Source organism: Larimichthys crocea, chromosome XIV (assembly GCF_000972845.2).
Source record: "Larimichthys crocea isolate SSNF chromosome XIV, L_crocea_2.0, whole genome shotgun sequence".
NCBI lineage: Eukaryota > Metazoa > Chordata > Actinopteri > Sciaenidae > Larimichthys > Larimichthys crocea.
In genome coordinates, this window is record NC_040024.1 from 13,484,117 (window position 1) to 13,499,785 (window position 15,669).

Consider the following 15,669-nt stretch of genomic DNA (forward strand, 5'->3'; position numbering starts at 1 on the left):
TTTGTGTTGGATGATTTCACAAATTATATTCTTATGTTTGGTTTTTAATGTTTCTATCTGTATGTGGCAGCTACAGTAGAGTTAAATACAGGGTCATACTTCATCAGATGATTCTAGGACAAACATTCACTCTCTCTGGGATCCCACAGGGAGCCTTTGTAGGGACCCCAGGAGTCCAGCAGGACCATCAGCCTCAGGGAGCAGTGTGATGATAGTCATGGAGGAAATTACTTATCGACTCAGCCGCTCTTTTTATACTGCAGCCTAATGCTTGTGCTGCTGAAAAGCTTATTGAATCAATGCTTTTGGAGAGGAAGAGGGGCAAACTAGGGGAACTAACCCTACATTTACCTTTTCTTTCCTTTTAGCTCTATAGAGAATTGAAGCCCCTTTTAGCTCATTGTTTTGGTTTTACAGCAAATTGTTTGCTACATTAGCCATAACTTTACATAAGTTCATACTATGTTATAACGTTTTTATGACAAAGCTTAAATATATTTATATTTTTATTTTAGCTTTTATCAGCTCCTGCTTGCTAATGACTCAAGTTAACTTTATTGTCAATTATAAATAATAAATAATTAACCTAATAAGGTGGTAATTCTGCCTCCAACAGCAAAGAAAATAAAATGATGCAGCTATTTAATAAATGTTTATAAAAGCCAAAAGTTAGTTGAAATAACTGTATGTCCCATGAGCCCATTTTAAGCATTTTTGGTCATCTGTTTTTACAAAACCTTCTGACTACCTAACATTTGTGTGGCAGTCTTTCAATCCTCTCTCACTCTGTGTACTGAGTCAAAGGCCATCCCACCTCCTCCCTGCCAACCAAGCAGCACATGACACTTAAGAGCCCAAACCAGATATTAATAGAGGTCATGAGTGATTTAGAACCTGAGACCTCAAACGTCACTACTCTGAACCACCTTGTATGTCAAGTTAAAGAGAAGTCATCTGTCATTGTTGTAGCCATTTCAAATGATATTAAATCTTCAGTGAAATGACGAGCTTCTGTGTGCTGTTGGTCAAAATGTCTTTCTGGCTCTTGTGGTATTTTAGAGTGATTCCTCCTCCATGTTTATGTCAGCCGTCACCAATCAATACCAAAGACTGATATTTGAAAGGAAAGGATCGACTTAAATACAAAAATAAGAGGGTTGATTGACCTGCCCACACACACACACTCACACACAACACACGCTCTATTGGTCGAAACTATTTATATCTTCATACCCAGGACTGGCTCTGTTCCACAATAGCATTACATGGCACAACATCTAACCCAGCTTTGACAGCCAGCTTTGATATTTCAGTCCACATGTCAGAGTGAAGTTCAGCCGCTCACATGATCCAAAGACTGAGACAGAGAAAGAAAGACAGGCTCAGTTAGTTATGGACCTGGAGGAGGTAATCCCTTCTTTTTCCATTTGGATGTGTCTTTATTATTTGTTGAGGGTGGGTTGTTAGACGTCGGGCCTCACCTGTCCTCCCTTGTCTTTTTCCAGAATGGTCTTAATGCACTGCACCTGGCAGCCAAGGAGGGCCATGTGGATCTGGTCCAGGAGCTGCTGGATAGAGGTGCAGCGGTGGATTCAGCCACAAAGGTAGGTGATCACAGCTTCCCACTGGGGGGAACTTCAGTCCCTGAAAAGCAGGAATTGGAAACTCATTGTGCGAAAGCTGTACACACAGTGCACGGTGTTAGGTATGAACAGTCCAGGTTTCATTTAACCCTATTAGTATCAACATAATTACTTTATACTTCATTTAATTAACCAAAATGATTCATGCTGATACATACTCAACTTTTCAACTGGAGGGAGGCTTGTGGTGGAATAAAACCTCACTGAGACTCTTGTTTTTTTGTCTTCTTTTGTCCCAGATCTGTATAATACTATGCTTCCAATCATTCTGCTCTCATGCAGTCATGTATTAAATTCTGTAGTGCTGGACATGACTCAGTAATTCCATGGTCATCATATATCAGATCATATATCAGACTAGTTTATTAAGAAAGCAAATAACTGCACTGAAGAAGTACACAAAGGCATTCAGACATAAAATGAGCTCATAATATGTAAAAGCAAACCTTTCTCATGACAGTTTGGATAAACAGAAACTAATGTACAACTTAATATTTGGAAATAATTGTATGACGGCAGCTTTCTCAGAAGATCAGTTTCAAGATGAGGACATCAGTGTGTACGCATGATGTGGAGTGTAGTCGTGGAGCTGAGCAGGGAGTGGAGCACTAAAGCAAAGTGAAATGGATAGTGGAGTAGTAAACATGGAGGTTTGATGCTTAAGCAATGCCGATCATTCCAGCTTGTGCAATCAGAGAGGGTCTGGGCTCATTACTGAGTGTGTTTCCAGTGTTGTGACTCGAGTTGGTGTCGCTCCAAAATGCAGCTACATACCTAACAACAGTTGCTAACGGCAGACCTAAAGAGCAGAGCTGTGATGTATCTATATATATTTGATTAATAAAGAATGGACAACATGGTATGAAAATGTTAAATCATTCATTACCTTTAGAGTCACCAGAGCTCGACCCAACTCACATGACCAAAAGTTAATATCAGTTTGATATAGCATAGTTATTTATGTTAAAATGTATGCATACATCCCTTCCTGTATGAGGCCCATTGTTTAGTAACACTGCACTCTGCTAACAGTCTTCTTCTTCCCTGCCTTTATGGGCAGCGCTGTAGTCATGGAAGCATTAAGGGAACATTTAGGAGGAACATTTTATGGATTAGATTACAAATGGTTTAATGTAACAGTTGTCAATTTAAATAAACCATAAATCATCTTAGTAATTAATGTACATACTTAAATAACCATAACTGAGTGCCTGCATGAGTAAGCTGGGTGTCAGTGGTTTCAGTACTATACTTCACTCTGAATAAATGGACAAGCTATTTCCCTGAAGTAAACACAGAGTCAGTGTTAACTGCATATACTATAAAGAATCATCAGACTGATTCGAGGTTCTACTATTAATCACAACTGTGTGTTTCTTGTCGATTCATTAGTCTTTGCTATAATAAAGACATAAGTCTCATCAATACTCAGAACTATTTGTTACTGCAGACCACTACTTGTACAAAACTGTTTAAAATTCACAGATACCATCATTTAATAAGTGTAGGTCATAAAGAAAAGTACAGACATGAAGTGTGGCACCTTGTAAAAGTCATTATTTTCTATATGGAAATTCCTCTTCTCACTGTACGTTCATGTTTTCTATTAATCCAGAAAGGAAACACAGCACTTCACATATCCTCTCTAGCTGGTCAGGCTGAAGTAGTGAAGATCCTGGTCAAACGAGGGGCCGACATCAATGCACAGTCTCAGGTGAGCCTCTGCACCCTGCTGCTCAAGTTGTTTAATTATGCATTCTCCTCAAAGTTATCATGTTTAAGAGCCTGATTTTATTTTGGTTGATGTTTGGTTGAGTAAATAAAGTCCATTGAAGTTTTTTTTATGGTCTGTTCTTTGTTGGTAACCTCTTGTATTCGCCTGTGTGCTGCAGAATGGATTCACTCCTCTGTACATGGCCGCCCAGGAGAATCACCTGGATGTGGTACGATACCTGCTTGAGAACGGAGGCAACCAGAGCACAGCTACAGAGGTGAGAGGAGTCTATTTAAGATGACTACATTGGACACAATGGTATCACATATACAGTATAATGTAGACTAATAATTATTAATACACTGAACACAAAGTAGAAATGACGTTGATTGAAATGACATTATTTTGCAGGTATTTGGTCAGAAAAAAAAGTATTTGACAAACTAAACATTTTGACCTGATGATGGAGCTCAATAAAAATGTAGACGCTCACTGTTATTGAGATATGAATGTCTGCACCAAATTTTATGGCAATCCATCCAGAAGACGTTGAGACTCATTCCACATGAAAAATGTCAACATGTTAGTGATGATGGAGGAAAAGCTATGGGACCACCAAAGTCATTAGGACACATCATCTGGGAATCATGATGATCATGAATCATGATGGCCACTGGACATTATCTGTCCAGTATATGTCGAGAGACACAGTTGTGGCTCTAATAACCGACCAACATTGCCACCCCCCAGAACCCAGTGTTATTCCCCCTTATTACATATTTCACCGGATAATTGAAGACATGATGGTAGTGCTTGGATTCATCTTCTGGTGACAATGAATGTCCAATATTACATGGCAATTTATACAGTATATGTCAAGAGACACAGGGGTGGCTCTAATGGCCGACCAATATTGCCATCCTCCTGAGCCCTGTGTTATTCCCCTCTTTCCCTATTTTACTATATAATTGAAGACATGATGATGGTGCTGGCTTAAAAGTCTGGGGATCACCAAACGTATCAGTATTCATCTTCTGGGGGCAATGAATGTCCAATATTTAATGGCAGTCCATTTATTATCTGTCAAGACATTTAGACCAAAGTAGTTGACTGACTGGCCAATGAATATTCCTAGAGCGCTGCTAGTGTGGCAAAAAAAAGAACCATTTTTCAACCACTGTTGACCAAACATCAGTGACAACCTTTTATCTTCTCTTCCTCCTCTTCCCTGTCTTGCCTCTTCCAGGATGGCTTCACCCCTCTGGCTATCGCCCTCCAGCAGGGCCACAACCAGGTGGTCTCAATCTTACTGGAGAATGATACTAAAGGCAAGGTCCGCCTGCCTGCCTTGCACATTGCTGCCCGCAAGGACGACACCAAGTCGGCAGCACTGCTCCTCCAGAATGACCACAATGCTGATGTCCAGTCGAAGGTACGCCCACGGCTCTGTTTGACTTGGGTTAGCATGTGTGGAAGTCAAGCTAATGTGGTGCTATGCGTTTGTGCCAATGTGTCCATACTGTGGTTATGAGAACTTTTATGAAGTCTATGAATTACATGAGGCTGTAGTGGATCTGGTGTTATTTGAGGTATAGAATGCAGAAGGTAAGCTTTGAAACCAGTCTAGCTTTCTTAGAATTGTCAATGGTTTTAGGATGCAACACTGAGGGTCACCCATGGGTCTTGTAACCTTGTTTACACCTGCTTTTAGAATGTGATCTGTATCTGGATAAGTTATCCTGACAATCATAATGACAGGTTTTTATTTTTCTTGCTCATTATGCAAAGTGGGCGAGTAGATGATAAGCTGGCAACCATCGGTTACATGGAAGATGATGTTACAGTCCAGTTGTATGGATTTCTTCTGTGTGGGCTGAGAAGTAGTTCTAGTAATGACTTTACTGCCTGTGGTGATGATGTTAGTATCTACCCACAGTGATGATCGTAGCAATGACATTCCTACCTACCCAACGTTTTGACGTTTCTATACACAAACGTAATGTGTAGGAAAACAGTTATACCTAAGATTATGATAATTCCAATCGTGGTCATGGTGGTGACATTTCTCTGCACAGTGAAGCTGTTCTGACCCACAGTAATCTCTATAAACATATCTGCGTATGAACACAGATATGTAGGCAAGGGAGCAAGATGGGTACCGTTTGTAGTCTGAGTAGTGTTGACCATTCACAGAACCCATCACCTGCATTCATCTTTCTTGTTGTTTCTTCTTGCATATCAAGTTTACTAATCTTACTGTAAAGGAATCTTGGCCCAGATATCAGTTATCTCTTTTCTAGATATCCGTCGTGGTATGTCATTGTTTTGACAAGTTACTCAGCATATTCAGCGTTGGGAAAAGAGGCTGTGCTCATCAGAAAAACGACCGCATTGGTCTTTTGGTCAAATACTTGACCTGACCTGAAGTTGTCCTGACAAGTGACTGAACTGTGGTCGTACTAATAATGAATGAATACTTCTGTTGTAGTGCTGCTAAATCTAGCATGGGACTTTGACTCAGCAGTTGCTCTGTCTGCAGTCCCTCAGTAGTCGAAGTGTTCAGTACACGTACAAAGAAATCTTTAACACTGAATCTTCAGGCTGAACTGACTACACTGAGTCATGTTACTGAGTAGCCTTCAGCAGTGCAGCTCCTTTACTGACTAAAACTACCTTTGTCAGCTCAGCTGTGCTATAATGTGATATTATGTCATCATATGATAACTGCAGAGCTATTAACCTTATGAACCGTGCTTTTAAGGGCCTAGTTTTGTACTGAACCAGCAACACACTGTACTTACTACTGAACTGCAGACAGTCAGAAGCAGTGCCATCATAGTAGTATTATTAAGGCAACGACAAAAATGTTAGAGTGACGATCGGGATGGAAGGTCATAAAATACTTGTATGCGTTGTTTTGGATGGAGGTTTTTCGTTATTCAGGAACTAATCACAGCAGGTGTAAACAGGGTCACCCACTTAGTGAGCGACAGAAGACCACTGATTACTCATGATGTATTTTCTCCATGAAGCTGTATACCTGTGTATTGGGTGTTTGCGTGTCCATCTGTGTGTCTATGCATCTCTGGATTTCTCTCTTCCTCTCTCATTCAGTGTCTCTGTGCCTGCCACGTCACTCCTGATCCTGCAACTAACTGGGTCTCTCCCTCTTTTTCCTTCCTCCTCCCTATAATGCTTCCTCTCTCACACTGCTTCCCCTCATCACCCCCTAACTCCTACCTTCGCTGCACCGGTGTCTAAGTGTAGCACTGTCCACTGCATGGAGTGTGCCACTGTCCGCAGGTTGTATGGTGGTGATATTTAAGAATGCATGCAAACAATGTTGGGGCGGCGGGGAGGGTGAAGTTGTATTTAAGATTGCTTTTTGCCGTCGGCAAAGGTCTGGAGGGGTTGATCCGGTATTGGTGGGAATTCACAGCTAACTGTTGATGTTTTAGTTCCTCTGATACCGGATGGTCTTAAGTGACGTGGCTCGAGTGAAGATGAGTTACTGCACTACATGCTTGTTTATCACTTTTATTGTTTTCTCAATGTTAAAGATTTCTACAGTAGCATTATGTTATGTAACCACAGTAGCAGCAGCTCAGTGTACACGCATGCATTTAGTATAATAATAAGCCATATGTGGTTGAGCTGTGGTGGTGTGGCCCTGCTCAATACTGTATGAGTCATAAGAAAAGGCCCAGAGGAGAGCGGCTATAAAAGGCAGCGTGAACAGTCACACTCAAACACGTATACGCATAAAACACATATTCCCATCACACACTGGGAACAGTTTGAATCAAATACCAGTGGGAAGCAGTCTACTGACAGCAGCTGGTCCTCTTACATCTCTGTTCAGTAGACTGAACGTTGTTAAAAAGACGTCCAGCGGGGTAAAAAACACAAACACGATCAGACAGGCTGTGAATATACCTGCAAAGAAAACCATGTGAACGATTAAATTATTACCTCTTCGCCACAGTTTAGAGCAAACACAGTTTCCCTGTTTTTAGACAATTTAAACTGTTGCATGTTTACATCCTGTCTGACCATGTGACTGCTCATGTTTGAGCTGTGACACTGTCACTGTGTTCCAACGTCTCAGAAATGACCTACAAGAGTAAAATATTATTGTAACTGTTAGAAATGGTGAGCAAAGCTACAAAAATCTGTTTTAATAAAGTGGAATTATTCCCTAAAGAGAGATAATTAAAAGATAATGGCACTTTTCCTTCACGACATGTTTTACTTTTGGAATAAAACTTCTGTGAGTTGGGATGATTCATTAGTTCAGCTAAAGACCAGTAAATGGTCGGCGACTTAATATTGTAAGTTACAGCCCTTCATCCAGCTAACATTAACTAACATTATTCATATCATGACTCACCTGTCATAAGGCACCAAGTAGCAGCCTCAGCATTTAAATAAACCATGATTCATTTTACTCCTTATGAATTCAACCTTCCCTTTTCAAGAGGACACATTTGATATTTCTTGCTTCAAAAGTTGAACAGTGAACAGAATGTTTAATGACATTCTGGGGACCGTGGGACTTGCTTTGTGTGTTTGAAAGACACCCAATCAGCAATCAGTGAGCAGGTCGCTCATTTAAAGGTCGAGTTCCCACATTACTCATGTAATTGAACATCATTTAGTTGTGATGTTTTATTGCTTCGTCACAAAGCTTTGCAGTGAGGACTTGCTGAAACGACGAGGCCGTTTATCAATGAGCTGATAGCAGTAAAAGAAAAACTCTTAAATAAATATTGGACTCATTCATCGAGTCATTTCAGCTTTTCAGGTGTGATGAATTGTTGATGTTGCAACAAGCATTCCAAATTTCAGATCAAACAAATAAACCCACAGACAAAAGACAGATTGATTGGTTGTATCTGAACACGACGTCAGGCTTTGATATACAGTGTAACGTCTCAGTGTGATCTTGACCCCAGCCACGTCGCTCGCCTCTGTAGTATCTGACTGCACAGCTACGGTGCAGTAATGTGTCAAAGAAGCCTAACTGAACTGATCTTTCCCTCCCTCATTCCTCCTGCTTCAGATGATGGTCAATAGGACTACTGAGGTATACACATGCTCCTTTAACTCTCCACAGATTCACCATAGACCCATCCCTTTGTTATTTCTCTTTTGTTTCCTTCCACCGTTTGTTTTTTTTTGTTTTTTCACTTCCACAGCACTGCATGAACGATAACCAATCATTTGGTTCATTTTAGTTTCTGTTGGTTTGGTATAATAAGACGTCAACATGCACGGCTGACATGAATGGCCAAGCTGCTGCAGCGTGTCCTGCGTTCAGGCACCGCACATGGTCTGCTTGTCTTTCATTTTTGGCTTCAGGTTTTGTTTATTCATTCTCAGTCTGTTTGCATTCTAACTCTTTTTTTATTTTTTGTTTTTTACAGTTTGATTAATATTTATCACCGGCTCCCTTTTGTTTATGTCATGTGACCTGTAGAAATATCTATAAAGAGATGTACAGTTTATTGATTTATTTGAAATGATTACATTTATCTCCTGCAAGGTTTGATACTGTGCAGATGCATTTTAGGAACAGTTCTGAATATATCTTGTCCACTAGTCTGTCTTTTTAATGTCTATTTATGTTGTGTTGCATGATTTCTAGAGATGCACTATGAACTAAGAAGTTTAAAACAGCACTGGTTAAGTCATTGGAAATATTATAATATACTGCACTCCAAATATAAAGTCCTTATGTAGGAAGTCCGGTGCTGCCAAAATAAAAATGAAATAATTAAAAATGTTCTATCTGTGTGTCCATGATATGAAATTAAAGAAAAATGAAACTAGAATTAGAAAAATGTATCAATACTGCCAAAGCAAAGATAAGAAAGATTTCATATCTAGATTTGTTTACTATTTTGACAATTATATTATTAAAATTAATTTCATGCTAAACTTATACATGTATATACCGTATATACTGTATATACTGTATAGTGTAAACATGTATAGCGTTTTAACTTTGTAAAATCTTTACTATAATGCTTTTTGGCAATATTTTGGCATTTTTAAAGGTCCAATGTATAAGATTGTGGAGACTTTTCAGAATAAGACATACATGGAATATAATATTTATAACTATGTTTTCATGCATGTATAATAACCTGAAAATAAGAATCTTTTTTATTTTTGTTACTTAAAAATTCTCCTTTTATATCGACAGTGATAGCGGGTCCTCTTTCATGGAGGCCACCATGTTGAAACATTGTGTTCCTACAGTAGCCCAGAACAGACAAACTAAAAAATACTGACTCTAGATAAGGTCTTTCAAGTGATGTTTCTCCTTTATAACAGGAAGGTGAGGGTGATGTGAGGAAATTGAATTGCAGCAATTACACCACTAGATGCAACTAAGTCCTACACACTGGACCTTTAAATGTGATAATTAAAATGTCATGCACACACAAGTGGAACATTTAAAATTGATGACATGATTTTGTTGTAATATTGGCAGACCTGGTCGTCCATATAACAGTATTTCAAATGCATGTTTTTTTTTATAGAAGATCTTCAAATGACTGTCATATAACATTTACTCTTGTAGTGCAAATCAATAACGGCATGTGAAGCTCATAAAGCTTTTAAATATGACCTGCTTGGCCAAAAAACATTTTGGCGTTGAATAGCATGTTGCATCCACGCTACCTTAATTTGCACCATTCTAAGCTTTTGACTGTGTAAAGTTTTGAAGCCATCACGTTAGTCACTGTATTCTTCACACTTTTGTAAACAACTTTTTCACATTAAATCGGACCACACTTACAGAATGGCAAGGTAAGGCAAGAATTTCACAACTACTCCAACCTGCTCTGCAATCTCTAACTTCTCTCATGTATTTCTCATTGCTAACTCTCTCAATTCTTCTATGATGTACAGTTAACATAGTGCACTTTGGTGTTGATCAGAAATCTACCCTCCGTTACGTGCTGACTTATGATTTGACTATGATTTGGTCTTTGGGTAGCTAATATTGTTTGTCCATCTTCATGTCAATCTTGATGACTCTCTGTGTGTACTGTACATCTGTTTGTTCTGATTTTCTTTTTCTTCTTTTCATTTGTTAACTGTTTTTTTTATTTTTTAAGTCGAAGAAACTCTTCCGTTACTTTTGTTTCGTGGTTGATGACCTGCATGGAAGTGACGTGTCTGAGTGTGTTTTGGGGTTGTGTGTATGGGTGCTACATATTCTGACTTGAATATTCTAAACTTTATATTTGGTTTTGTTTTTTTCCTCTTATCTTTGCTTTCAGTTTATTTATTTTCACACCTGTGATGCTTGATGCGACCGCTGCATGCTGGGAAGATTAAAGATCAAGAGACACAAGTGAAAGCTCAAGGACGTGAAGTAAAGGCTCATGTCTGACCTCTCTGCTCCTCTCTGTGTGTTTGTCTCTTTCCCCCGTCTGTCTTCCAGAGTGGATTCACCCCCCTACACATCGCTGCCCACTATGGCAACGTCAATGTGGCCACACTCCTGCTGAACCGAGGGGCAGCAGTCGACTTCACAGCGAGGGTAGGAATCCACGTTGTCGAACAGTTATCCTGGTCTGATCAGTGCATTGAAATACACATAATTCTGTATAATTAGTGGACAGAGCCTCCTATTCTCTGAAATGTCTTAAACCTGCATTCTTACTAATGGCCAACAGGGGGCAGCTACATTGGCTACAAAATAAAATCGAATTGTATTGAGTCTTATGAAGAAACGAGCCGACTTCTCACTTGATTTATGACCTTAGTAAACAGTTTCCTCGTGAATTTATGGTCTGACTCACTAGTTTGAAGTCTTCATTTAGCAAATTATGGTTGCATTTAGAGTAAAATAGATGATAAAGTAGTGTATGCTTTAGAACATGGCTACCTTGTGACAACTCCAGTCCATCTAGTTCAACCCCCTGGCCTCACGAAACACAAGTCAAAAGGTCAAACTAGGCAGTGCTGATGAAATTTGAATCAAGATTATGTTACTGTATTGCCTGTTTCTCTCCTCAAAATGTCTAGACTAGACAGGTTGACATTTTTTCAAAACCTCTTGTCCAAATATGGTCACTTCTGGCTCCTACAAACCAAGATGGCAATGGCCAAAATTGAGGATTCAAAATGGTGACGTCGGTGTGTTTGCACTTGGCTGAAACACTACTATTCTTGGCTACTGAGCCTCAGGGATATTTGCGATTAGGTTTAATCTCCAATAAATAAGGAAAAAAACCTCTACAGATTCCAGTGTTTAAGAGAGCTCAACTGCATTCAGATGAATTCATACAAATCTGCAGTGTATGATCTACCTCTTGTGCCAATGTAGAGAGAAGGAAAGTTCACAATGGCTGTTGACAGTAACCTCAATCCATCCCTAACCTGAACCAAGTGTTTTAGTTGCCTTGCACTAACTCTAACTATTGTAGCATCTTTGACAGTCTGGATATCACGTTGTAGACCCTCGCTTTACTCTAGCTAATCCTTTTACCACCAGTCTGACCCAACCCCAACCGTCTTTGTTTGAATGCTTTACCCCAACCGGGTCACAATGGGAACCCCACTGTTTCCTTCACTCTCTGATACGCTGCTCCTTTGTTACTTGTGTGGAGTAACATGCTTAGCTGTTCCTAGTCAATGGACCAGAGCCATGGGAGCCATCGAGAATCAGTGCAGAACACTTCTGTTTAATAAATCCAGCTGTCTGCAAAGTCAGTGCTGGTGTTTTACTCATGCTATATCCACATAAAGGCGACCAGAAGCATATCTGACACTCACAAAGACAGAGCTCTTCAAGTGGCTGCTCGTCTTTTAACCGAGAGCCGCTAACTCAGCAGCACACGCTGCTAACTTTCATTTCCAGCCTTTCAGATGTGTATAATCCAGAAACCAAATTCAGATGGTCTATTTTAAGGCTTGTGTGCGGTGTGCATAAAAATAGTTCTATTCCCACCTTGCACTCACCCAAAAATAGAACACCTTCAAATTAAAAGGCATTCAGAAGCTTTGTGGGACTACATGTGTGGCTATACACAGGTTGCATGTTCGATACTGTTTTGTTTTGAAATGAGGGTGGATTTTCATATTTTGAAATAGATTGTTCATCCTGTCACTGAAAGTCATTTGTCCTCCCCCCTTCAGAATGGGATTACTCCTCTACATGTGGCGTCCAAGCGCGGCAACACTAACATGGTCGGCCTCTTGCTGGACCGAGGCTCTCAGATCGATGCTAAGACACGGGTGAGTATCAGGACAAACCAACGTGCTCGTGATTAAAATGGAATTCATCTCCAAACCGCAGCACCACATGCGTCTTCTCCTCTTTCCTCCTCTACTCGCTCGGATCCATTTCTCCACACTGGCTGCTTTTAATGATGGAGCATTCTCAGGTCAAACCCTGCTATGACATGCAGCAGGAAATGGCCGGCTCATTAGCAGCTTCATTAGTTTACAGAAGATGTGAATATGAGCTTAATGTGGGTCAGTGGATTAAGTTCAGTATCACACTGGACGGACATCCTGACCTCTGTTAGTTTGATGTTATTAGCTATGTTTGATTCTAACCATACAAACACCATCCAGCATGAGTTCACGTAACGTGAAATCCCTGTTGTTGATTCTGCAGGATGGTCTGACTCCTCTTCACTGTGCGGCTCGGAGTGGACATGACACATCTGTGGAGCTGCTGCTGGAGAGAGGAGCACCTTTACTGGCCAGGACCAAGGTGTGTCACCTGTCCTTAAAGACGCAGAGCAACAATAGCATTTGAAGTCTTGTTTGAGTCCATCTGATGATTACATTGATCAAATAAATCAAGTCTCCTTCACGTTTCAGAATGGGCTGTCTCCTCTTCACATGGCGGCACAAGGCGACCACGTCGAGTGCGTCAAACACCTCCTGCAGCACAAGGCTCCCGTTGATGATGTCACACTGGACTACCTGACGGCGTTGCACGTGGCAGCTCACTGCGGTCACTACAGAGTGACCAAACTGCTGCTGGACAAGAGGGCCAACCCCAACGCCAGGGCACTGGTACGATTAGAAGATATCATACATTATTCATCCTTCTGTGGAAATTCAACCACCTCTGAGATACATTAGATGATTCTGTTAAATATGGTACGTGATTTTCCCGACAGAATGGCTTCACTCCGCTGCACATAGCCTGTAAGAAGAACAGAGTGAAAGTGATGGAGCTGCTGGTCAAATATGGAGCCTCAATCCAGGCCATCACAGAGGTACATCACACACCTGAGAGTGTTCCTTTGAATGTACTGAGTCAAAGGTCTGACTTAAAGGTCCAGTCTGTAGGATTTAGTGGATTCCAATAGTGAATTTGCAGATTTTTGGGATACTGTAGTAACGTGATGGTTCAACATGCTGGACTGTCATATTCCATCAATAAATCTCCCTAAATCTGACACACTGGACCTTTAACCAAACACACGTACGTCTAGAAAACAGTAGGTAGAACAGAAAGTTAAGGATCGAACTTTTAGATTAGATTAGATTAGATTAGATTCAACTTTATTGTCATTACACACGTACAAGTACAGAGTAACGAAATGCAGTTAGCATCTAACCAGAAGTGTAAACAAGCAGTAGAATATGAAGTGAGTATATGCAGAGTATTAATGTATATATATATGTGATGTATGATTTTTTTACAGTGTATACAGTGTTGTTATGTACAAGTAGTGCAAAAAAAGTGCAACAAGTATACCAAGTGCAACAGATGTATTGTACAGAATGTTCAAGTGTGTTGTACAGATTTTTACAGTATTTACAAATGGCACCATCATTTGTACAGTAATGTCTATTTAATGTTAACATTAGCCACCTAAGCTGCTGTAATACCAGACCAAATGAGGCTGTGCACTGAAATAAGTCAGGGTGATCAATCAACTATTGAACAGGCTGTTTAAGATGACGAAGAAGCTGTTATTCAGTGGCATGATAGTTGGAACAATGATAACATACACAAGATTAATGTAAATGGAACTTTAAAGAAGGGGCATTGATATAAATATCATAGTTTGGTGGCTCTCTCTGAATAACAAATGTATGTTCAATATGATTATGAATATTTTATTCTCTTGTTCCTCTTTGACCTCCTCCTCCTTCCTGCGTCCAGTCTGGTTTGACTCCCATCCACGTGGCAGCCTTCATGGGTCACCTGAACATCGTCCTGCTGCTGCTGCAGAACGGAGCCTCGCCCGACGTCAGCAACATCGTGAGTGTTGTGGAAACAAGCCAATCAGAGAGAGGGAGAGGGACACCGTCTTGCAGTTTAGTTATTTTAGAATAAGAATGCGTGTGTTGACTCTGCTGACCCACATGTTGCCGTGTGTTGCAGCGTGGAGAAACAGCGCTGCACATGGCAGCCAGAGCAGGCCAGGTGGAGGTGGTCAGATGTCTGCTGAGGAACGGCGCGATCGTGGACGCCAGGGCACGGGTGAGACTGCTGTTATCTTTAGAGACACCTCACAGAGCTCTTCTTTGTTCAGAACAAGCTGAAGTTCATCCTTCTTCCATTGCGTCATCTTCAGGAGGACCAGACCCCTCTCCACATTGCATCCCGTCTGGGGAAAACAGAGATCGTGCAGCTGTTGCTGCAACACATGGCTCATCCTGATGCCGCTACGACCAACGGCTACACCCCCCTCCACATCTCCGCCAGGGAGGGGCAGGTGGAGACAGCATCTGTCCTGCTAGAGGCCGGTGCTTCACACTCATTGGCCACTAAGGTGGGTTGAGGACATGTCCTCCTGCAAGCATTTATGATTTCATGTATGAGTCCATGAGGTTCATGTTTCAACGAGGAGTTTAGGGAAATATGCATATGATGGGACAACTGATCTGGATGTGATTAGCCTAGCTTAGCATAAAGACTGGAAGCAGGGGGAAACAGCTAGCCTGACTCAAAGTTAAATATCTGCCAACACATCAAGCATAGGGAAGCCAACAGATATTAGCATCTGCTAAAAAAAAAGAAACAGCCTTTTGGGATCTAACATGAAAAAATCAGGTTACTACGAACAAACAGGATTATACAGCGGAGCAGATCAAGAGGAAATACGATGAGTTATCTGTGTTCTAAAAACAACACGACAGCCCAGTCTGTTGAAAGTAATACAGCAAATGCACAAATCCACCAAACAGATTAGCAGGTTGGAACGAATGTACAGATGAAAGACTGCTAATCCCATGATGCTTCACTCCTGAGAGGTTACAGTAGTATTGTATGTGCAGGCCTCTGTCTGTTTGACCCACTTCTAAAGAATGATTGATGAG

At 40.7% G+C, this 15,669-nt stretch overlaps 1 protein-coding gene across 1 annotated transcript in view; it reads left to right on the forward strand.

The window, feature by feature from the left end:
* The window catches only part of ank2b (ankyrin 2b, neuronal), a 71,875-nt gene that overhangs the window by 15,405 nt on the left and 40,801 nt on the right, over window positions 1-15,669 (forward strand). The window contains exons 3-16 of the mRNA XM_027287690.1: window positions 1,506-1,604; window positions 3,259-3,357; window positions 3,536-3,634; window positions 4,604-4,789; window positions 8,420-8,443; window positions 10,168-10,176; window positions 10,817-10,915; window positions 12,517-12,615; window positions 13,001-13,099; window positions 13,210-13,407; window positions 13,515-13,613; window positions 14,510-14,608; window positions 14,732-14,830; window positions 14,925-15,122. Of these exons, the coding sequence (XP_027143491.1) occupies window positions 1,506-1,604; window positions 3,259-3,357; window positions 3,536-3,634; window positions 4,604-4,789; window positions 8,420-8,443; window positions 10,168-10,176; window positions 10,817-10,915; window positions 12,517-12,615; window positions 13,001-13,099; window positions 13,210-13,407; window positions 13,515-13,613; window positions 14,510-14,608; window positions 14,732-14,830; window positions 14,925-15,122 (1,506 nt within the window). The remainder of the gene's footprint in view (window positions 1-1,505; window positions 1,605-3,258; window positions 3,358-3,535; window positions 3,635-4,603; window positions 4,790-8,419; window positions 8,444-10,167; window positions 10,177-10,816; window positions 10,916-12,516; window positions 12,616-13,000; window positions 13,100-13,209; window positions 13,408-13,514; window positions 13,614-14,509; window positions 14,609-14,731; window positions 14,831-14,924; window positions 15,123-15,669) is intronic.